The 25545-nt window shown below is 40.7% G+C and overlaps 1 protein-coding gene across 1 annotated transcript; it reads left to right on the top strand.

Annotated features, from left to right (window-relative positions):
* Positions 1-7929: 7929 nt before the first annotated feature.
* LOC109464994 lies at positions 7930-24439 on the top strand. Its single transcript, XM_019762112.1, has 14 exons — positions 7930-7963; positions 8204-8344; positions 9274-9428; positions 10999-11207; positions 11702-11772; positions 12477-12605; positions 14012-14148; positions 15779-15959; positions 16674-16846; positions 17671-17773; positions 18921-19112; positions 20929-21114; positions 22562-22646; positions 24418-24439. Exons 1-14 carry the CDS (start codon positions 7930-7932, stop codon positions 24437-24439), a joined length of 1818 nt encoding a protein of 605 aa, XP_019617671.1.
* The last annotated feature ends 1106 nt before the right edge of the window (positions 24440-25545 follow it).

A 25545-nucleotide genomic window follows, 5' to 3' on the forward strand; every position in this document is an offset into this window, starting at 1 on the left:
ACGGCTGAAAATTCATGCGCGCACAGATGTCATCCGTTAGGAAGGGCATCCAGCCGTAAAAATGTTGCTTCAACAAAAAGACTTGACACTTCTAACCCACTTTCTAACACCAAAAAGAAATGGTGCATGGCAATCAATCAACAATTAAGTCTCATTTTACCTACAGGTGGTAAGCTCTGCCAGAGGATCACTGACGCCTCCGTCCACATGACTGTCCAGTTTCCCCTGGAGATCACCCCTGATGTCTGCCAAAACTTCAAGTTCATCAGGCTGGCCGTGAAGACGGGGAGCAACCCCACCCTGCAGGACCTACGCTCCGTCAGCCCCACCGGAAACCCTCCGCCTGCCGCTTCGCAGCTGGACTACCCCGTGGACCAGCTGACTGAAAACAACAAGCTAGTCCTGGATGTGTCCTCCTTGGTGAAATGTGTGGACGGTGAGTTTGTTCCATACCATATTGCGATTAATTATGTTTAGGCCACACCAATTTAATTTCTTGGTTAACGGATTTTTCTACAAAAATAATGGAGCGGGTGGGCGCAAAAAAAATAAAAACAGGCCTAGGCATCCTATTATGGCCCAAAATGGTATGATAGGAGCCATGAAGTGAACACACCAGGCTTTTTCAAAATTTAAACAATGAATTTTGAACTTTGCATGATACCACTGCATTGAAAGATGGAATAACTATAACAACTAGGATGAAAAGGACTGTTTTCAACTGTTCAAGGCAAATATGAGCATTTTGCAGTTGATTCTGAACTTTTATTTTTATTTGCAAATCAGAAAAAAATGAAGTGGGCGAATCCGTTAACCAAGAAATTAAATTGGTGTGGCCTTACCGAAGGAAAACATATTGTTTTTGCTCAGTTTCTTCCTCTTCCTCTTCTCCAGTGACCTCTGACCTGACTAATGACATGATTTGCTGATGTCTGTCACCATGGTGACTGGTGTTGGGTTACATAATGTTGCAATTTGATGGTCTGCTCTGCTCCTGTCACCATATCTAGTAGTCTCACTGTGTTAAAATTATAGATTATGTCAAATTATGTACTAATATTGATTTCTTTCAATTCCATGGTCCATTAGGGCTAAGTGTACTAATTGATGTATCATAATTACAAATTGTAAAACATAACCTGCACAGCTGTACCAAAAGATTATCCAGAGAGTTTTGAATGATCATATAGACCATATTCCTCTCATGTGTTACAGTAACCCTACTGAGGTCAACCATGTAACCTTAACCTTCAAAAAATTGGCATGCACATGGAAGAGTTTAACTTAGTTCTTTTGTTCTCAAGCTTGCTGCAAATAACACTCTGAGCTCAAATACAAGTGCTACTCTAGAGTTCAAAAGAAGTTGGATTCATTCTGAGATGCTTTGATCTTAGATTAAAGACAGCCACAATGAAATTGTTTACTTTGAACTTTTCAGTAGTACCATACAACACACAGTCATGTTTCTCAGTAGTACAATACATGTTGACAATTAAAAGTTAGCCATATTGCTGTATATATAAGAAACTGTCGTGATAATTCACAATAGATTATGTCAAATTATGTCCTAATATTAATTTATTTCAATTCCATGGTCCATTAGGGCTAAGTGTACTAATTGATGTATCATAATTACAAATTGTAAATCGTAACCTGCACAGCTGTACCAAAAGACTAACCAGAGAGTTTTGAATGATCATATAGACCATATTCCTCTCATGTGTAACCGTACTGAGGTCAACCATGTAACCTTAACCTTCAAAAAATTGGCATGCACATGGAAGAGTTAGTTCTTTTGTTCTCAAGCTTGCTGCAAATAACACTCTGAGCTCAACGAAATACAAGTGCTACATGTACTCTAGAGTTCAAATAAGGCGAATTCATTCTCAGACTCTTTAATCTTAGATTAAAGTTAGACAGCCGCAATGAATTTGTTTACTTTGAACATTTGAGTAGTACCATACATGTATCTCTTAAACTAGTGTCTGGCCACATGTTAAGGCCGACTGTTTATGTGAAGTCGCCCAAACCGCGATTCGGGTAACTCACATTCCTCACATCTGGTCCACGTGCCATACATTCCTTTCAAACCGCGTCCGATCACAATTCGCTTGAGCTACATTTATTGTTGTTTGATAAAAAATCGCAAGGTAGCGTGCTATTAATGTCAGAGGTCAACAACCTGCTTTTTTGCTGATGCCCCCCTCCCAGCGTATCTCGGCCAAATGCCGACGTGGTCCCGCCAGAGGTGGTGAAGCTCGCCCTAGAACGGACACATTTTTTGACCATTACTGCTCTTTAAGTTGCTGCCACGTAACAGTTGGTATTGCATATAAATAAAGAAATATCACCCCGTAATCCATGACCAGGCGAAGTCACATTGAAATCACATTGCGTTCAGAAGCAAATCGCGATTCAGATGGAGCCACTTGAAACGGGCTTCGGGGTAAACCACATGCATATGTAAAGCGCCTTGGGTGACCTCACATAAACACAGCCTAAGTTGCTGCAAAAGCACTGCACTGTCTATAAAATAAATTGAAGGACACTTGCAGAAGAGATGGAAATGCCTTGTGCAAGCCTCAAAGGCGTGTACTAGACTTCTTGACTTCATTTTGAGTCAATCATTATTTCACAGGCCTTGTTTGGCCTCAGGAGGTCAGTAGTCTGCAGCTCTTTGACACTTGGAGCTTTTCCAACATATACAGGTCTGAAATCAAGTCTGGCCACAGATGGGAAAAATGGAGGGCATCCAAGAGGTCACATGCTTAGTGTACAATCAGACTACTAAGTTATACATGGCTTTCTTTCAGAATGGTTGCCAGATGGCAAAAGACTGACTGAAGTTTTTTCTCTTTTGCTGACAGAATGGCATGCTAGACTTTTTATCATCTTCATCACAGGCAATTCTTGCACAACGAAACTCTCTCTGCACCTAATTCTCCATTTAGGTCAAGGAATAAGTCTCTTTTGATGGGCATTTTTCCAGGGTTCTTTCAGAGCTTTTTGGCTGTGTTATAGAAAATGTAATAATAGCAGTGTGTTACTATATTTGGGCATGAGTCATCAGAGTGGCATGCAGAGCAAGCTACCAATAGGCATGCAGCTTTCCTCTATTCTTCTTGCTGATTGGCTGTTGGGATTTGATTGGGTTAACTCAATTAACACCTGTACAAAGCCATGCTTTATTGACATTCAAGTGTTTTGGTAGGTACATGTATATCAAGCTTTCCTGCTCCAGCATTGGAATGCGGGGCATAAACGCTTCTTTTTATCTTAAAAATCAACAGTTTGCATTATGCAATTAAAGATCATAACCAATAATGTAGGGGATAGCTATCCCAACTGTTGTCACTTCATATTATAGTAATCAATGTAAAGAATTGTTTTCCCTTGTGTTTCTCCTTCTTTCCCTGCCATGTCGTAAAATGCCATCCACTACATTTTCTCCAAAGCAAATGTCGGCCTTTCTAGTTTTTTGGTCTGGGTCCAATATGCCAATGAGGCTTCACAAAAGTACAGACTTTGAATTACTGCTCTTAGAAGTCCACCTAGACATATAATTGAGAAGACTTTTGGCCCAGTCCATTAGCTTTTAAATTGATTCTGAAGCATTTCTGTCATTGTCAACCTGGAGGCATGCCAGAAGTCCATGGTAGGACCATATATTGAAGAATAAATACAATCTAAACCTTGAGTGCTATTATTAATATATAGCAATTGTAAATTGAGGGACAGTCACTTTTTTTTGCAATCAATGTGTTCCAGACTAGTCTAGTTTTGGTATGTGACCGTTTTTTTTTAAACCGAATTTAACATCATTTTTCCCCAACCGGGGGTTAGACGTGCTTGCACCAAGTACAAGTCTTTTTTTTGAGGCAGGATTTTTACGGCTGGATGCTCTTCCTAACGCCAACCCAAACCCTAGTAGGGCCCAGGAACCCTCTAACTCGGAGGGGGAAATGCGTGTTAAGTGCCTTTCCCAAGGGCACAACGTCTGGGTGCTGCCCAGACATGTCTGGGTCCAACCCTGGGGATTGAACCTGGGTCTCCTTGCTTGACTTGCTCTATCCACTACACCACACAGACGCCACACTGTGCCGTGCTTGGTAAAAATGGAATTTTGCCAAGCATGACTGTGACATAGAATGTTGGAACAACCGGTAGTCCATGACTGAATATTATAGGTTAAAGGTAGATAAATGTAGTCCAATAGCCATTTTCAAATGTCACTTTTCAACCCAGTAGCTATAGACCATGACTGTATATTATAGATTAAAGGTAGGTAAATGTCACAAGTCCTGGATTATAGCCTTTTTCAGGTCAGTGGGCAGTGGGCTGTGTCTAGGGCTCGGTATTGGAATGCAGAGCCCATCCCTCTCCTTCCACCATCTTTTACCACCCAAAGGCCACACCAATTTAATTTCTTGGTTAGCAGATTCGCCCGCTTCATTTTTTTCTGATTTGTAAATAAAAATAAAAGTTCAGAATCAACTGCAAAATGCTCATATTTTGCCCTGAACAGTTGAAAACAGTCCTTTTCATCCTAGTTGTTACAGTTATTCCATCTTTCAATGCAATCATTATGGTATCATTAAAAGTTCAAATACATTGTTTAAATTTTGAACCAGCCTGGTGTGTTGACTTCATGGCTCCTATCATACCATTTTGGGCCATAATAGGATGCCTATATAGGCCTGTTTTTATTTTTATTTTTTTTCGCCCGCCCGCTCCATTATTTTTCTAGAAAAATCCGTTAACCAAGAAATTAAATTGGTGTGGCCTAACTGACTGAAGTCAGGTACAAATGTACATACATTGTATTTTACATCTGGGTGAAGTGAGGTAAGTTGTGAAAAGTGCCTTTCCCCAGGGGTCTGTCAGTGATTTGAACCCAAATTTCAGTCAACATTACTCTTACATCATCAATTTAGGCCACAGCAAGTAATTTTCATGGATGACATCAGCGCATGCATTCATTTTCGCCTGATTTTGGAAAAAAAGAACAAGAAATTTTGTTGCCTTCTGACGGTCGTCAACATGCCGAAAATGGGGAATATGTCTGTTACCATGCCGGAAGGTGGATGGCAGATAACTTAATGAAGAGAGGAGACAAGAAAAGGCTCTGATTTTATTAATGTTTTGTTTCTTACTTTGATGCAGTGATATGTGATGCTGGCTGTGTATATGTGATGTTCCCACTGAATCAAAACCATTTGATGATTGAGTCAAAATTTTAAAATGTAGGAACCTTGTTTTTTTTGGCCCGCCTTGTTTTCTCTCGCCCGCTCACATTAGATTTGGAGAGCACGTCGGCAGAACGTACTGCGCCTGCGCAGAACCCTGTATTTTCACGATTTTCGGTGGATTTTTGGTCAACGTTGCATCAGAATTTTGCCTGTTGCATGCAAAGGATATCTTTTCCTACATAAAATTTGGAAACTACAGACGGGATGTTAACCTTATATGCACTAGTACGACCCCATATGAGACATTCTGCCGAAGTGCTATGTACAATACATGTACATTATGCGGGTTTCGCGCAGGTGCAGTGCGTTCTGCCGACGTGCTGATTTGGAGTCTGCAGAGGATGTCATCCGTAAAATTTACTTGCTGTGGCCTTATCATCCCCATCTTTTCCAGACAAAGTTGATCTCCATCTCAAGCCGCACGAGGGGTTCAGGTTCTGGAGTGAGGATGTGGTGGACCTGGGGCAGTTCGCCCCGTTCACCATGAAGGCAGAACTTCAGTTTGGCAGCGCACTGCAAGGAGCAAACTTCTCCACTGCTGGCAGCCCACACTTCACCTACAAGTTCTACATATCTCATGATGAGGTGAGTCGCGAATTTTGGTTGGAAGATAGCTCTTGGGGTAGGGAAGAAGTGACATGAGTTTGGGTCCCCTAGCAGCTCGTTTTGGAACTGCAGGAGCGTTTGTTGAAAAATCCTTGAAGAAGGATAACTCAAGAACTGGTTGACGTATGTTTTACAGTCAAACCTCGCCAGTTATAGTTTTATTTTGTGTACTGTATGTAACGTTGACAGGACTGCAAAAAATAGTTTTTTTACCTTCGCCAAGAAGGTTATGTTTTCAGTGTAGCATTTGTCCGTTTGTCTTTTAACAGCATAACTAAAAAAACCTAGTATGCATTGTCATGAAACTTGGTAGGTGGGTAGGTCTTGATGAGACCTAAAAATTATTTAAATCTAAAAATTTGATTTTGGGCCCCCTGGCGGCTTTTGCTGGTACTGCAGTAGAACTTCCGGTTTTGATATCCTGCAATCTGGACATGCTAGGGTCACAAATTTTGGTTGGTAGATAGCTCTTGGGGTAGGGAAGAAGTGACGTGCGTTTGGGTCCCCTAGCGGCTTGTTCTGGAACTGCAGGAGCGTTTGTTGAAAAATCCTTGAAGAAGGATAACTCAAGAACTGGTTGATGGATTGTATTGTTTTTTGGTATGAAGGTAGCTTAAGTGATGCTTCACATAATCAGATGACAATTATGCAAATCAGGAACTACTTTGCATAATTAATGAGGAAATTCTATAAATCTGCTTCATTCGATAATAGGACTATGAAACACTTGTGACATGTAATTGAGAATGAGAGAAACATCCGAGGATATAGATTATATGAATGAAGGCCTTAATTTGCATATTAATTAATGGGAAATTGCTATAATTTCATAGTTGTAATTGCTGGGAATTTCATATTTGCCACGTTTGGAAGTTAAGTGAAGGTGAACAGAAATGAAGATAATTATTTCAAATTATGACCAACATTACTGGAGAATATGATCACTGATGTAATCCATGCAAATGAGTCTCTCATTTGTGAAATCAATGATTAATCCTTTTTTCTAGGCCTAAGTATAAACTGTACATACCTAAAGTTGAACTGAAGCAGACAATATTTAAAATTACCTGCAGCATGCAAGTTTCACCTGCACTTAGTCTATACATGTAATTTCATTGCTACAGGACAGACAACACTTGAGCTCCTGTTCTGTATAACAGGAGCTTTCTGACTAATTTCCATTCTCTTGTTTTGACTTGTCTGACTTTTGTTCCTTTTTCGACTTCCAAAAATTTGTCTTCACTTTATTTGCATATCAATCAATAGTTGTGCTTATAAACCTGCATTTCCCCTCTGGTCTCTCAGTCACTGACGAAAGCTAGTGGATACTAGCTGAAACGTCTGACGTTTTCAAAATCATATCCAGTTGCTTGAGTAACTGTTTTTTGGCATATCGTATTACCTGGATGTCTAACCTTCATCGACGTGATGTAGTTATAGTTTATCAAAAATTGTTAAACAGAAACATTACTGAAAAGTAAGTTTTGAAAATTTATTTGATGTGTTTTAACTTCAATAATTCTTGATATGTTGCCCAGGTTCTAGACCCGTTGGTAGACAAAGAGGTTCCTTACAACATGAGCTACCTTCAGCGGGATGAGATAGCCAAGGAGATCATGACCTCTCCTACTGAATTTAAACTCACCGATCCAGTAGGTGAGTACACAGCTGTATATTTCTTATTATATCATACCCGGGCCGCGATAACGGGTTCCGGACCAGGCCAGTCCGGAACCCATTATCGAACGCTTCCATGGCTTCCATAAAACGATTCGAACGCGTTTCGCCCTAACCGCGCGTGCTCCTTTCGAAAATTCGAATACAGAATCCGGACGTTGGAATTGATGTTGTTGCATTTTAGGGTTCAGTGGCACCAACTTTTGGCTCATCTTGCATTGAAAGGCGTGTTTTCTTGGGTGGGTATGACATAAATAAAATACAACACGGTGTATTCCGCATCACCCTCGGTCCCGGCTGGTTATAATAAGCTAGTTTATCCCTCTAACTTTCAAACTATTCTTGTCCAGACCATTCTTCATTACTATATTTAGTCATGTTCAGATCTGTTTTGTTTATGTCTCAGAGATCTATTGAATCAACTTTGACACGTAACCAAAGGCAATATCACACTTCAATTCCATTCCTATAAAAAACTGTTCAAAGAAATTTAAAAAAAAAACTGTTCCATTCTTTTGACAGATTCATAAACACACGACAAAAGTTCAGATACACTGGGAAGCTTTAGAGACGTATTCTGTCTCTTCTTCAACCCGATTAAGATCTCGTCTTGGAGTTCTCTTGTCATGTTAACTTGTGATAATCTGTTCCATTCTGTTGTTCTCTTGTAGGGTTGCTGATTCCGGTGCATGGTTTTGTGGAGTACTGTGGTGATGTGTACATTGGTGTGCTCTTGACGAGCGACCTTGAATCAAACACAGACAGTGCTAACAACTATGGGATCAACAAAGTGTTCCTCAGATGCCCCAGAGGTAGGCCTGACTTTTATAATTTTTTTATTACTTCTGGGTACAGAAGGATTGTTTTGGGTGGCTGTTTTTCTGGACTGAGGCCACACCAATTTAATTTCTTGGTTAACGGATTCGCCCGCCCCATTTTTTTCTGATTTGCAAAAAAAAACCAAAAAAAAATTCAGAATCAACTGCAAAATGCTCTATTTTGCCCTAAACAGTTGAAAACAGTCCTTTTCTTCCTAGTTGTTACAGTTATTACATCTTTCCATGCAATGGTATCATTTAAAGTTCAAAATTCATTGTTAAAATTTTGAACCAGCCTGGTGTGTTGACTCCATCATTGGGTCCTATCGTTCCATTTTGGGCCATAATAGGATGCCTAGGCCTGTTTTTATTTATTTTTTTTTTTCGCCCGCCCGCTCCATTATTTTTCTAGAAAAATCCGTGAACCAAGAAATTAAATTGATGTGGCCTGAGCATGCGTGTGTGTTTGTGGATCGGGTAAGAATTGATAGGCACAATGGAGGCTCAGGCCAGGAGCCAGCAAGAATTAGAGGTTGACATGGGGGAATTCAGGAAGCCAAAGATAGCATGAAGTACTTTGAAGAATTCTGAAATTTCTGTTGTCTTTTTATTTCTACCACACGTCATGTATTTTTCTTGTGCCAATCCCTCTCTTCAATGAATTTAGCATGATTGTACAAAATAGAGTATAATTATTCAACAAAACAACATGAGAGACCAAAATATCAGCATGGCATAATGCCTCTGACCGTTTACAGCTTAGAGGTACATATCCAATCTTTTGTCACAAACTTCTCTGTTATATAGCAGATCATAATGACCCCCAGTGGGGGTCTTCACGCTTTGTTGAAAATCGAAAATTCTCAACATGAATTCCAAAGATAATGAAAGATTTATCTTTTTTTTATTCTTTTTTTTTTCAGACGTCCTAAAGATTTCAGACTTGGCCATCAGCATGCCACAGGCCAAGCTGTGGTCAGACGTCCCAGTCAGGATGACCATGCAGGTAGCAGTGACCAACACTGGACAGAGGACCATTCCACAGGCAGAGGAGGGACAGCAGAACTTCCACTTCAAGGTTTGTTAACCATTTTTTTATTTGAAAAAAGATATAACATTAAATTTGTTATTATTCATTCTTCAACATCATTGCATGTTTCTTTGCGTAGCTACAGGAAAGAAATACAATGTAGCTATAGGAATGACAATTACTCAAGATGTACAAATGTACATGTAAAGCCTTGGTCACAACCTGCGGTGCGTGCTTTTTGTCTGTACGTTTTATTGGGAGGCCACGTCTGCTACAGGAAGGAGTGGCGTCGACGCATGTCACTTGCACGGTTGCGCAAGGTGTAAGAGTGTGGTCTGCACGCCAAGTCTGGCCGTGAGCGGTTGCGTGCATCATTCCTTGCGTAAGTGGTAAGTGAGTTGTACGTATACGTGCTTACAACGTACGATCTCTGTGCAATTGCAACTTTACCGTAAGGAGGCCGTACTCATACATGCTTCTTACGTACGGTACGTACGGGGCACGTACGGATGGTGAATCCGCAGACCGCACGTAGAAAAAGATTTATATGCACTTAAAGTTCTACGGTGTGTCTGCGTGCTCCCAAATCCGTAGGATTCCGTACGGGGGCGGTACTCACCACGCACGGATGCCCTACGTTTGCCCACGTTTTTGCACGTAGACAGCACGCAGATGCACGTACGGCGAGTTGTGACCGAGGCTTAATGGACTTTCAGGACTTATAAGCCAGTCCAGCTGTCAGTTAAATAAATTTGTATCTGTCAGGAACCACAAGCTAATCTGACTAGACTAGTGGGACTGCCAATTGTAGTTCTTCCTTCAGGAAATACATGTACCTGGAAATTTGCATCAAATCATGAAAATTTGAGTCCTCATATACATGTATAAGAGTTCTTGGCCTAATACTCTCGTTATTCTTTGTAGTTTGCCCATATATTATCGACAATGAAGTTTCCTTTGGTAATTGATTGGAGATGACTTTTACAGAACCTGTCTGATATACCTACCCACCCACCCACCTAGTCCCTTTAAGCCTTGGTCACTACCTGCCGTACGTGCATCTGCGTGCTGTCTACGTGCAAAAACGTGGGCAAATGTAGGGAATCCGTGCGTGGTGAGTACCGCCTCCGTACGGAATCCTACGGATTTTGGAGCACGCAGACACGTCGTAGAACTTTAAGTGCATGTAAAACTTTTTCTACGTGCGGTCTGCGGATTCACCACCCGTGCGTGCGAGTACGGGCAACGTACGTGCTGTACAGAAGAAGCACGTCCTTGCCGTAAAGTTGCAATCGCACAGAGATCATACGTTGTAAGCACGTACAACTCACTTACCACTTGCGCAACGAACGATGCACGCAACCGCTCACGGCCAGACGTGGCATGCAGACCACACCCTTACACCTTGCACAACTGTGCAAGTGACGTGCTTCGACGCCACTCCTTCCCCACGTTTTCAGAAAAAATGTAGCAGACGTAGCCTAAAAAAAACGTACAAACAAAAAGCATGTACGGCGGGTTGTGACCAAGGCTTTACTGACCAGGTCATTGGGGGGACAAGGAGGAGTTTTTTGCTGCAGCTATCAGCTGTCTGACAAATTTTCCCACAATCCTCCAGTTCTACCTGTCCAATGACAGCAGCCTGAGCGAGGATGACATTGAGATGCCCTTGTTCCTGATGTACTCCTCCTCCGACCTTCAAGAGATGAGGAAAGTGCTGCTGCCCCAGCAGAAGGCTCACATCAAGCAGACCACCATGTACTTCACTCTGCCTCAGGACAACTGTGGCAGGAGGAGTAAACTTCTCGTCCATGTGTCACCAGCCAGGTCGGGGAGTTTTAAAATTATAGTAAAACGTTAAACTTAACATAACGTACAAATGTAACATGTCAAATTGAGGGCACTAGAGGTGGAAATAAAACACTAGACATGAATTAAGCTGTTTATTAATGTAGTTTGGACAGGAACCGTTTACAAGTCAGTAAAATTGTTTCTTTTTGATCACTCAGGCCTCAAAAGTTTAGAAGCATGGATGTTCAGGGTTCCAACTGTGCATGCATGAGGTGAAGTCACATGACTTGTAAACAGTTCTTGTCCAAACTACATTAATTTTTAATAAACAGCTTAATTCATGTCTAGTGTTTTATTTCCACCTCAAGTTTTGTTTGAGTTTACCACAAGTACAAGTATACAAGTGGAAGGGAGGACAAAACAGGTACATTGACACCTTTACAAGTTGTCCTCCCAACACTATATACATTGTACAATGCCATTTAACAGGTACAAGTTCATCATTTTTCCTATTTTCCTGTGCTGACTAGGTTGGACTTTGTGGACCAGTTTCCCGCAAATGACATGGCAGTGCACAGCCTGACTGTGGAGTGCTCACACGGTACAGTTATCAAATCTACTCATGCTGTCCTTAGTGCTGAAACACCTGATGCTGTGAAATGCTGCACTTTTAAAACTTTAATTTCTACCAACCTCAAATGCTTGTAATGCTGACGAATGTTTGGAGCAACATCTCAAATATTTTTGGAGGTCTGTCTTCAGGACACTTAGTTGATTTCTGCAATGCTGTCCTTAGTGCTGAAACACCTGTTGCAGTGAAATGCTGCACTTTTAAATCTTTTCTACCAACCTCAAATGCTTATATTAGCCTCAAGAATGTTTGGAACAACATCTAAAATATTTTTTGAGGTCTGTCTTTAGGACACTTAGTTGATTTCTACAATGCTGTCCTTAGTGCTGAAACACATGCTGCTGTGAAATGCTGCACTTTTGAAACTTTTCTATCAAACTTAAATGGTTTAATATACATGTACATGTATTAGCCTGAAGAATGTTTGGAACAACATCTAAAATATTTTTGAGGTCTGTCTTCAGGACACTTAGTTGATTTTTGCAATGCCCTCCTTTTCTTTGTTGTGTTTGTTGTATCCTACGATATTTAAGTTCCAGATTAGAATATACTGCGCTGTATGATATTACTTCTTGCTTGTTATGAACTTAAATCTGACTTCACGTTTTAATTTGCTATCCCTCGAATTTTTAATCTGACTTCATCTTTGAAACTTTCCTTTGTTTAATCTGCAGATAATGTTGACATCAGTGTGAAAGAGTGGAAGGTTCCGGGGAGGGGTGCCAAGAACGCAGAGTACATCGAAAGGGACGTGGCCTTTGACCTTGTCATTGATGTGGCTTTGGAGGGAGCAAAAACTGTGGGTAGGTATGACTCAGTTTACTGTGTTTTGAGTTACCACCTCAGTTTACCGTATTTTGAGTTACCACCTCAGTTTACTGTATTTTGAGTTACCACCTCAGTTTACTGTATGTTGAGTTACCACTATAATTTATTCTCATTCTGACCTCCGACCTCTCCCTCTCTGGTTTGAGTTGCATTATCAATTTGTTTAATCAAGAGATTTTTGTTGTTAATTTGTTTCATAGTTGACTACATTAACTGATTATTAATTTGATTTCTTAAGTTACCTTATGTTACTTAATTATGTTACTTTTATAATGTCAGTGATCACTCTGATTCGAACTCAGCTTATGTTACTTAATTATGTTGATTATTTTAAATTATTTAATTTATCTTAATATTGAGTTGAATTCTGTACATTTCTGTTGTTATAATTTTGAATTTTGTGTGGACTCCAGGAAGAATAGTGGTCAGTTGAACACTAATGGAGGTCTAATAAAAACAAACAAACAAACAAACGAACAAACTCAGACATCATAGCTTTGTGATGCATTTATGTCACTGATTTAGTTCCTAACACTAGAAAGGCCGACATTTGCTTTGGAGCAAATTCAGCATGGCTTCACCACATTTCACGACTTGGCAGGGAAAGAAGGAGAAATACAAGGGAAAACAGGCAACAATTCTTTACATTGATATAACTATAGTATGAAGTGACAACAGTTGGATAGCTATCCCCTACATTAATGGTTAGGATTTTTAATTGCATAATGCAAACTGTTGATTTTAATGATAGAAAGAAGCGTTTATGCCCCGCATTCCAATGCTGGAGCAGGTAAGCTTGACATACCTACCAAAACACTTGTCAATGAATGCAGTTCATACTGTCAATATGGCATGGCTAAGTACAGGTGTTAATTGAGTTAACCCAATCAAAACCGAACAGCCAATCAGCAAGAAGAATAGAGGAAAGCTGCATGCCTATTGGTTGCTTGCTCTGCATGCCATTCTGATGACTCATGCCCAAATATGGTAACACACTGCTATAGTACATTTTCTAAACACAGCCAAAAAGCTCAAATAAAACCATTCTAAATGCCTGTATCACGAAAATGGAAAAAAAAGGCCTTGGGGTATTTGCCCATTCTACCGTCATACCAAATTTCATGTTATTTGGCCCCAAAATGAAGGAGTTGAATCAGTTTAAAGAAAAGGCAGGAGAAGAAGGAGAAGGAGGAGAAACGTGAGGAAAAACAATATGACTTCACCACATAGGCTACAGCCAACCAACAAAAGCATTGTGAGCCAGTCAGAATTGCCCTGAGGAAGGTGACAGACGGTCACCGAAACGTTGGCTGAATAAAAGACTTAAGTCTTGGTTGTGTAAAAAGAGTCTCTTCACTTAATGTGTCATCATGTTTTTCAGTGGGAGACACACTGAAGATGAAGTTGTTCCTGTCACGAGATGGCCAGCTGGATGAACATGACAAGATGTTAGTGGAGTACCCAGCTGAAGAAAGTTCCCCCCACCCACTGGAGACTGATATCTACCACTCAGCACAGGTCTGTCAACAGAACTGGCAAAAACTTCATTTTTTTATGTTAACTTTGTGTTCCACCACCTACAACACAACCAGGGTCACTCTTTCAAATTTGAGTCCACGGATATCTTAGACCACGAAACACGCTGGTGGGAACGGGGTGTTAAAGAGGCAATATATGAAAGAATGTACAACCCCACCCTCAACAGGGAAGGGGGGCTATGGGTCGATCTTTCCGGCACTTGGGATTTGGCACTCCCAGCCCCGAGGACAGACAACACTTAAGCTCCTGTTCTGTATAACAGGAGCTTTCTGACTAATTTGCATTATCTTGTCTTGACTTGTCTGACTTTTGCTCCATTTTCGACTTCCAAAAATTTATCGTCACTTTATTTGCATATCAATCAATAGTTTGTGCTTATAAATCTGCTTTCCCCTCTGGTCTCTCAGTCACTGACGAAAGCTAGTGGATACTAGCTGAAACGTCTGACGTTTTCAAAATCACATCCAGTTGCTTGAGTAACTGTTTTTTGGCGTAACTTTGTGTTGCTGCATGCTGCTTTTGCCTAGTAAGTAGATTGTGATGATATTTGGTGTACATGTACAGTTGTACAATCATGTATGTGTAAATAAAGGTGAAGGTTGCTGAAGAGCCTCCTGGTGGCCTTTCTTATTACTGCAGCAGAGCAACCTTTTTTTTCATATCTTCTATTCTGCATTGGACATTCAGTGGTCTTACATATTTGGCCAATGCATAGCATGTCATAGTACTGCAGCAGAACTAGTTTTTAGTATCTTATGATCTAGACATGGTTACAATGTTTGGGTAGTAGATGCCTCCAGTGCTCAGAAAGAAGTGAGAGAATTTTGGGCCACCTAAATTGTAGATGCTTTTTCTCAAACTGCAGGGACAATTGTTTAAAAAAAATATTTGAAAGAGGACAATTGAGGAGTTATATATATTCTGCATTTTAGCTTGAAAGTTCATCTGTGTTCACTTGGTAGAAATCATTATGAAGCAAGTTTAAACTGTAATTTTCAACACGACTCACCCAAATTTTCGACTGTACAACTCCAGTCTTTGTCAAGGAATGAGCAATCCACCGCTTCCGTGATAGACTTTCTGCAACCTATCTAACTAATCACGTGTGTTATCTGTGTGACGTCATGGAAGCGGAGAATTGCACATTCCTTGGCAAACACTGGTCCGGGAGTTGTTCAGTCAAAAATTTTCAATTTGTTGTGTTGGAAAAATGAGTTTAAACTTGCTTCATAATCTGCATTTTAGGCCACACCAATTTAATTTCTTGGTTAACGGATTTTTCTAGAAAAATAATGGAGCGGGTGGGCAAAAAAATAAAAAAAAGCCCTAGGCATCATATTATGGCCCAAAATGGTACGATAGGAGCCATGAAGTCAACACACCAGGCTGGTTCAAAATTTAAACAATGAATTTTGAACTTTTAATGATACCACTCCAATGAAAGATGGAATAACTGTAACAACTAGGATAAAAAGGACTGTTTTCAACTGTTCAGGACAAAATATTAGCATTTTGCAGTTGATTCTGAATTTTTATTTTTATTTGCAAATCAGAAAAAAATGAAGCGGGCGAATCCGTTAACCAAAAAATTAAATTGGTGTGGCCTTAGGTTGACTTCAGCACAGCAGTGAACAACCAACCTGACCTGCGGATCCTATCGGGGCCGGAAACTAGGCCGTTCTGCGGCTGGTCGTACTTCATCGTTCAGCTGGACCCAGGCAACGTCTATGACGAAACTGACGAGGAAAACAACGTCGCCGTCGCTGAGTACTTGTTCAAGTGCAGTGGAGGTAAGGCCAGACCGACTTAATTTTATGGATGACATCCTCAGAAGACCCCCAAACTACACGTAGTGCGCGGGCGGGCGGGAAAAAAATCCGGCCAAAAATAAAAATGCTACTAAACTATTACTAGTATAAGGAATACAAAGCTGGTATCATAATGGTGAATTTGCGGCTGCTACATAGCGACGTATAGTACAAGCCGGCAAATACTGTCTTTTGTGGAATTTATGAATCGGAACTGTACGTACTTACGAGTTCTTGTGTCATGGAGCTTTGGTAGCCTGGGTATACATGTATGTATGTCAGGGCATCTTCCATTTAAAGGCATCCAATGCAGTTTTTAGGGATTGGAAACCTGATATTTATCTACCTACTGAGTTGAAACCACACTATCCCAATGTATATTGACCCTCGTGGATCAAAAATTCCCAAAATTCTGACAGAAAATGGTTACTGGAATGGCCCTGGGCTGATTTTCAGGGTACCACCCAGAATATAACTCATCTTGGGCCTTGTTTCTGCAGTTTTAAGTACCCGAAGTATGAAATACTGATTGAAATGTGCTAATGTGAAGCAGTACAGTGTATGTGTCAATATCATTAAGATTATTCAGATTATTTCCAGTTTTGCTGCTCTGAAATCGCATTGGATGTCTTTAAGTGTACAATGTATTTGAAATTAATGAGTGTGACACTGTGATTATGTGATATATCCACACAGACATGCTGGGATTGCGTGATGTCACCTTCACGCCGCTCCAGACCCCCGTCCCGCGGGACATTACGACCTACGTGGTCTTGGAGGTCACCGTGGACTGTATGGGAGGATCCTTCTGTTCCCGCGTACCCGACTCCTCTCAGGAGGGGAAGGACAACATCAAGTTTGTCCTCACAGTGAGTTCAGAGTTTTATTTGTTTCAATTTTCAATTTTATTAAGAATAGTCAACATAGCAGGGGTACATAGTACTGGACTTTACATATTATTAAGTATAAGAAACGCACAAGACAATTACATACAAGAGTGGGACATGAAACCAAAGAACACTAGGTCTGCATTTCGCTATTGTACAGTCTGATTGTGCAGTGGAGGAACGAGTTGTACAGTCTGTTTGTCCGTGCCTTCGGCACCGTGATTCCCCTAGAGTTCCTCAAACACCTCCCTGTGCTGTCCGACCTGGCTCCTGGTACCAAATCATGTAGTGGGTGGTCAGGGCTGAGCATACGCTTGAGCAGCTTGACAGCTGCAAGTTCACATCTTTCTCGGAGTATTGGGACGTGTTTGTTTTGCATAACTGATAAACAGCCTTTATAGCCATAACACACCTCCAGTTTTGCACGTGTAAGTGCAAGCTGCGTAAGACCGGACTGTAAGGTTTGAACCACTCACACAGGGAATACCCTGTACTCTTTTCGATAAGTGCGGTGAGTTCTTTAACATGCGTGGGGTGTGGCTCTCCCAAACACGGGATCTCCATTTAACGTCCTATCCGAGGGACATCCCTAACCGAAGTTAAGTACTCATTTCCACCTGAGTGAAGTGAAAAAAGTCGTGTAAAGAAAAATTAAAGTGCCTTTCCCAAGGGCACAAGATCGGTGACATGGGCAGGGTTTGAATCCGCAACCTCTTTGGTGTGAGCCAAATGCGCTACTGACTGTGCCACACGACCCCACATTGTTGTTTTGTTTCTTATCTTGTCTAACGTATCTGCTCACACAGTTCTCAGAGGACATACTAGGCACACGAATGGTGGACCTAACAGGAGGAGAAGTGGACCAATCTTGGGAAGTGTCGCCTCCTCTTACATTGGGCTATGATACTGGTAAACAGTCAATTTACACATATATAGGCCACACCAATTTAATTTGTTGGTTCTCGGATTTTTCATAAGAAATATGAAGTGACAAGGCGAAAAAAATAAAATAAAAACAGGCCTACGCATCCTATTCTAGCCCCAAATGCTGTGATAGGAGCCATAAAGTCATCACAAAAAGTAGGGTTAAAATTACAATGAATTTTGAGCTCATAATCAAACCACTACTCTGATAGATGGAAAAACTGTAACAACTAGGAAGAAAAGGACTTTCCTCAACTATTGGGGGCAAAATATGAGCATTTTTGAGTTGACTCAGAACCAAAATCTTTTTTTCTTTGCAAATCAGAAAAAAATGAAGACTGAGGCAAATCCAAGAACCAACAAATTAAATTGGTGTAGCCTTAGCAAGTAACAAAAGTGAGAAAAGACCAAAACAAATGGACACAAACCACATACCAGATGTCACTCTTGTGTATTTCGCGCCATGTAAAATTATGTAGAAACTGTTTTTAAATCAGCAGGAATTTGATGAATCAGATATTAAGTAACTGTAAACTTTATCTTGTTGATATACCAACAGTATTTTTCTGACCCCTACCTCTTCCCTCGTGACAAAATTATTGACTTGTAACGTCAGCATGTCAGCAGAACGTACTGCATCAGCAAATTACCTGTTATACATTGTGCATAAAAATAAGCACTTCCAAATTTGCAGAACGTCTTACCATAATGATCGTATTTGTGATTCATAAATGGCTTATATGGTTTGTGTACTGTAAATTTGAGAGAAAGATACAATGAATCTGAAAAAACAGTGCATAAAACCGCCAGGAACATTTAAAGGGGGGCCCGCATGCCCTTGTCCGTAGAGCATAATCGGCTGTTTTAATTATACGTAGAGCGTAGACGGACCTCTCTAATTCAAGGTAGACGTTGGTGCATTCTGCGTAGAGCATATTCGCCGTTTTAATTCTACGTATTGCATTGTAGCCAGAATTTAACGTAAAGCATAATCGAGAGGTTTCCTGATTCAGTGTAATACGTAGCCAGCTCTCAAAATGTAGCGTAGAGCGTTGTCGGGACCCCCCCATGCAGGCCCCCTTAAAATTTACAGTATGTATTGATAGCGATGAATATCACGTCTTCTCTACAGTGGGAAGCAGAAGGTTCCGATTGGCCGGTTGGGTGCGGTATAATGACGATGGAGCGGACGCCTGTAACAAGTACCAGTACGCCACGCTGGGGGTACAGCAGGGGGACAGCACCAACGCTCAGTACTTACTGGACCTGTCAGCGGAAAACAGCATTTACAGCATCCCCTTGACTGTCAGCTGTGACGACGCAAGTAAGATACATCTTTTTTTATTGATTAGGCCATGTTGATTTGATTATATGGATGACATCCTCCGTGAGCCCCAAAACTGATGCGAGCGTGCGAATAAAAAAAAAGTTTTGCAAAAAAAAAAGTTTTTTTCATTATGAAATCTACGTGGTCATGAGGGTTGAGCAAATGGCACAGAACATGGTTTGGCGAATAATCTAGTCTTCAAGTTCATTTCTTTACAATTTCGTCTTTTTTCGTTTGATTTTGGCATTCTACGACATTGGTATAGTTTTTATTAATTTTTTTGTAACTTATGGTATATTTTTGCTCATTTTGCAACTGTTTTGTACGATTTACAGTATGGTTGAAAACTTTTTTTTTTTGTAAACGGCCGAAAATTCATGCGCGCGCGTATGTCATCCATATAATCAAATCAACATGGCCTTAGTAGTTTTATTGCAAATTCATGTCCGAGGGCTAATTGCAGGAACAGAAGAAACATTTGGTATAAAAAACAGTCATATAGACCTATTGATAACTACTAACTAAAGAAACTACTATTAAGAACTACAGAAACTACTGGGTTTGACTTCTTTCTTGAAGACAAAGGATCCCAGTTTTCTGTAATTTGTGGGCCTTTTTTTATTGATTGATCACATTTGTGGAAGGATTGACAAAACAGGTGACTGTGGCTTTTCAAGATGTTAAAACTTGGACCAGATTAGGTTTGAACTGCTCACATTGGGAAGGTCCCCTGCTTTTTTGATAAGTGTGGTGGGATCTTTGATGTGATTGAGGTGTCTTGACTCTCTTTAAGTCCTACCAAAGAGGACGTCCCTGTAGATAGAAACTGATTTTTTTTTCACATTTTTACATTTTTCAAGTCAAGAGGGGAAGTGAGAAAATAAGACTAAGTGTTTAAGTGCCTTTCTACAACACTGGGGCCTGCAAGGGATTCAATATGCTCTGGTAGCATTTGAACAGTTTCTTTGGTAAAATGATGTGACAGTGATGTTTTAGCAGCTTGCTATAAAAACCTGAATGTGTTTTAGTTGCTTTGTCATCTATTTGCAAGGAGGAGACTTGGCATAGAAATAGGTTAAAACAGGCTATTTGCAGAGAGAATGAAAGACACTCCGCAGCTAATATAGATTTAGATACCAGGCTAATGTTTTGCAACATGGATGGCATGTTCAGCACCAAGGAGAGGGAAGCAAAAGTCTGTTTTCTGTTATGTGAGTCAAGAGGGAAAGTGAGAAAATAAGACTAAGTCTTAGTGTTTATTAAGTGCCTTCCTTGAAGGTTCAACACTGGTGTATGCCAGGGATTCAAACTCAGAACCTTTAGATTCTACAATCATGTAAGTCGACAACCGTAACCACAGGTTAGACATTCTTGCCACCATCGTGAAACAACCTCCTCTCTGTTTAAAGTTAAAACTTTTGGTCCAACACAAAAAGTTCTCTCACTTAGAGCTTTAGACCAGTCACTCTGGTCTTCCTCTGAGTCAGTAGACTGACCCAGTGACATGTCATGTAGTTCTTTGAAGTGTGACGTCAACACTGGGTCAAAGGTATCTGGTAGACCAGCTGTCATTGAACCGTGACGGGGGCCGACATCGTCTACAAGATACTTTTGACCCAGTGTTGACGTCACACTTCAAAGAAGTCACGTGACAAGCCTCACTGGGTCAGTCTACTGAGGAAGACCAGAGTGACTAGTCGAAAGCTCTAGGTGAGAGAATTTTTGTGTTGGACCGAAAGTTTTAACTTTAAACATGTAACTACCAACACAGATGAACTTTCATGATCATTAAACCTCCTCTCTGCTTGTCCAGAGTTCATTGACCTGCTGCCTAGCCTCCAGCTGATGTCCCAGGACGAGATTGTGGACATGTCCGAGGGCGCGGCGGTCGTCGACTTCCGACTGGACGTCACGGTCGTCCTCAACAACGTGGACGGCTTCTTTCAGATCCCGGAGGACAAAGATGGCAGCCATTTTGAATTCCAGCTGTATGTTTCAGGTACCAACAACATTATTCTGGTAAAATTTCTTAAAATTAGCCTTAAAGGAGTACTAACCTCCAGAAGGGGTTGCTATATTCCGACAGGCATTAATTTTAGGAAGTGAAAAATGCATATTACTTTACAGTATACAATTAAATGCCCATTTTGCGCTCAAGTCTTAAAACGCATCGAATCCAGGACAAACTCTCCAAATACCCTCAAAACTATCCCAGAATACACCACGCTACCCCATTGGTGTCTATGTTTTAAACAAAAAGTTACGTTACAGACTTTATTTCAGGGGCGATAAGAAAAATTCCTACCGTTTTGTGTTATTTGGTATCTTACAAACCATTGCCTTTCTTGATGTCCTTATCGCCCCTTATTTATGCCGAAATATAGACGATGAAAACAACGGCGTAATCTAATTATCTTTTCCATAAGTGGCGTAATCTAATTATTTGTTCAATTAATACTTACATGCAAATAAGTTGAGAAAATCAAAACACGCAGGATGAAACTGGCGCTCACTGCATTAGACATCCTCATATAATAGTATTCAAACCACAGGTCAAGCAAAGTAAAGCAAGTAATTTCTCAATAATCAGCTTGTTAATGTGCTTGTCTCCTACCATTTTCGGCGAAAAATGTTAATGTTGACCTGAAGTGTATGAGTATTGCGTAAGCCAGAGTTCCCGGATGTATCAATTGTGGTTCAGCATGGGGAAATTTGATATTGATATCGCTTTACAAACATGCGCCGCGCAAGTCGTACAAGCGAAATTATGTAAAAAGTCGGCTAGTTATGTATTCATCGCAGCATGATGTATCGAAAAATAGCACTTCCTTCTGGAGGTTAGTACTCCTTTAAAGGCTCCAATGCAGTTTTTAGGGCTTGGAAACCCGATTTTTCAAAATCAATAGTCTTGTCACTTATCCACATACTGAGTTGAAACCACACTATCCCAATGTATATTGACCCTAAAAGAGCAATACCCAAAATTCTGACAGAAAATGGCTGCTGGAATTGCCCTGGGATGATTTTTAGGGTACCACCCATAAAATAAAGGACTCATCTTGGGGCTTGTTTCTGCAGTTATAAATCCCCAAAATATGAAATACTGATTAAAATGTGCTAATAAATGTGACGGAAGCAGTATGTGTCAATATCATAAAGATTGCCAGGATTCAGAATATTTCCAGTTTTGCTGCTCTGAAATCGCATTGGATGCCTTAAATTTTAAGGATGTATATGAACTAGCACTTTGAGACTTCAGCAAGTCTTTTGTCGATTTTCTCTAGTACATACATCCTTGAAGCAAGGACTAAGCGGTTAAGGAGGTACATGATTGTATACATTACGTAGAAGAAGACAGCTACTTTGCTTGGTAAATGTATAAAGGTACACCCAGCAGCAATGACAGTTCCACAGTGTAAATGTTTTATTGTCCTTTATCCACACAGCAAACAAGGAGATCACGACTGATGACACTCTGATCCCGTACATGCCATCAGAGGATGCCCTGAACCAACTGAGAGAAGAAATGATGTTTTCTGGTAAACTGACACATAGAATACCACACGGTAGTGATGCTCAGGCGGTTCACTGGACTTGGATCCAGACTTGTAAGAATGTTTAGGTTCAAGTCCAAAAAAACCTAAAAGTCAAGAACCGGACTTATTACCATAAAAGACCATTTCACATACCCCTTTTCTTTCCAAACCACCTTAAACCTTCCGTAGATTGTAAAATCTTTGCTACAAAATGAAGAAAACATTGCCATTGGGCATCGTCAAGTACCGGCCTCCATGTTATGTAGACAAAGTTTCACCCAGACAACATTGCAAGTCTGGAACTGAACCTAAACCTCTGGACTTGAATCCGGACCTGAACCTAAAATTGGGTTTAGGTATGCATCACTACTTTACGGTGTATTCCGTATCGCCCGAGGTGTACCAGCCCGACCACAGGTCGGATTGCTCAAAGACCGGAGGGAGATCCGATCCGCGGGAGGGCTGGGACCAAGGGTGATGCAGAATACACCGTATTGTATTTTTATCTATTAAGTTTGTCATACCCACCTTCGAAAACAATGCAAAATGTGATGAAAAAATGTAACGGCATCAATTCCAACATCTGAATTTGATGTTCAAAGTTTTGAAAGCAGCGCACTCAGTGTGCGTGAAAGGCATTCTAATTATTCTATGGACCATTTGGAACCCGGGTTGTACGCTTTAAGAACTCCGGGCCATACCGCTAGTTATCACACGGGTGAATGTATTGTGGCCCAGGTATGACGTGTAGATTAGAATTTCAATTCAGACCTTTGACTGAACTGCTGTAATTTTTGCTTCCATGTGCATGTATGAAAATGTACCACTTGCATTTAGTGCCAAAAAAATTGGGGCTGAGCAGGTATTTCTCATTTCTACCTTCATCTTACCTGCACCATGAGAGCAGGTATGCAGAAAAAATCATTTTGACCCCTGTATATGGATTTTTTTCTGAAAGTTTATTATGTTTACAGAAGCAAAACGTAATAATATATCTTGTTTTTGCTCAGTTTCCTCTTCTCCAAACACAAAAGGTCAATGACCTGGGCCAGTCATTCTATCACCATGGTAACTAGTGTTGGGTTACATGGTGTTGCAATTTTATAGCAGGAGGGATTTAGACTCCTGTCACCATATAATATATGAATGTGTCTGAGTAGGAATTGACAGAGCAGATTATGCAACAGTAAACATGATATGCATTTGCTTTCAAATTATTGCAGATGTTACCTTTCTAGTTAATATCCCTTTTCATTTTTACCTCAGGGGGAGGAGACATCCTTCCGCAAAAGGGTTTTGTGAGAGAATTAGATTTTCATGTTTGCAGCTGTTTCTCACGTTTGGGTGGACGGATTTTTTCGGGACTTGGTGTATGTTTTGCTATTGGGCTGTAGATGATGCACGTTCTTTTGTTTTTATTGTATGTTTTTGGGCGTGAAAATGGTGCCTTTTGGTGGCCCCAGAACACCCCTTTGAGCGTGAAAATGGTCGCGACCATTGACCTTTGGCGTGTTCAAGCTATTTTTGGTCTGGTCCACGTATATGACCACTCGCAAAGAGGGGTGTCCGGTCTCAATAAATTCTTTGTTTAAATCCCTAGTCCTGCGGCGCGCAATGATTGTTGTTGTGCACATGCATCTTCTCTAATACATAAAATTCAACACCATCAACTATACATAACAAATTACATATAAAAATATACACTTAAAAGCCCGGAGGTATAAAATCTCAGCTTTTACTTGTTAAATTTGCTTTTTCTGTTGCAGGAACACTGCATCTTGGATCTGATGACCTGGTCTTTGATGTGGACGTCATCAGGAGGTACTGTCACAACACGGATCCAGCCTTCTTCGCTGCGATCATTGACACGAGGAGCGAGGGCGCGTACGACGGGAAGATCGGGCAGGTGGGCGAGCGTGACGAGACCAACAACATCCAGGCTGTGGTCGTGAACTTCAGGAACTGTCCAGGTGGGGGATTCTGTGTTGCTTCTGACAATCTTTGCCACAGCGTGAGAAGTGGTATTTCCCCATGACAAAAAATGTTGGGTATTAAAAGTCTGGTGATGGCTACTTTTGACATCTCATGCCAGGCAACCACTACCATGCAGACTTACCTAACATACAATGTATATCACTGTTCTTTATAGGCATCCACTCCAAGTTTTACCTGGGAACTTTTACCCCCGTAAACTTTTGAAAAATGAACCTTCTGAAATGGCATTTCCTGCGATTTTGAGAGGATTTCAAAGGGAAAATCAGAGATAACTTCCTATTTAATGACAAAGTAGGCAGTTTTTCTCCGATTCCAGCTGGTGACACGAATCAGTCCATCTAAAGAGAAATCTTGGACCTTTAGATAAAAAGTGAACCAAAAAGTGGACCTTTGAGCCTTGTTGGGGGGTTCGTCCGAACAACCCTGGCTAGCGCTATGGGCATGATTATAGCTAACCTAGAGTTAGAATACACAGGGCACACTTCACTAAAAGTGGGATTTACATGTACCAACTAATTAATACAGACAGAAAATCTCTACTCTGGTACAGTTTATTTCCCAAAGTAAACCTAAATAGACTTACATTGTACTTGACGTGATTTATTGTCATTGGGTGTACAGTGTATGAGACCACATATACAGGGCTTGGTTACATGCACATACATGTACACCATGGTATTATCACACAATCACAAACTTAGTACATTCTTGGTATAGTCGTGCATGTGTTTTAAGGTCCTGACAATAGTGGTTGTTAATTTCACGGTGTCTGAAACATTAACCATTTTCTGCCTGAGCAGCTGCCATGGATGTGGCCATAGACGACTTCTCAGTCACCAAGTTCTCCAGTGTTGAACTCGGAGAGGACATGGATCTAATGCTGAAGGTTAGTTGATTTC

Source organism: Branchiostoma belcheri, unplaced genomic scaffold, assembly GCF_001625305.1.
Source record: "Branchiostoma belcheri isolate BF01 breed outbred unplaced genomic scaffold, Haploidv18h27 scaffold145, whole genome shotgun sequence".
Classification (NCBI taxonomy): domain Eukaryota; kingdom Metazoa; phylum Chordata; class Leptocardii; order Amphioxiformes; family Branchiostomatidae; genus Branchiostoma; species Branchiostoma belcheri.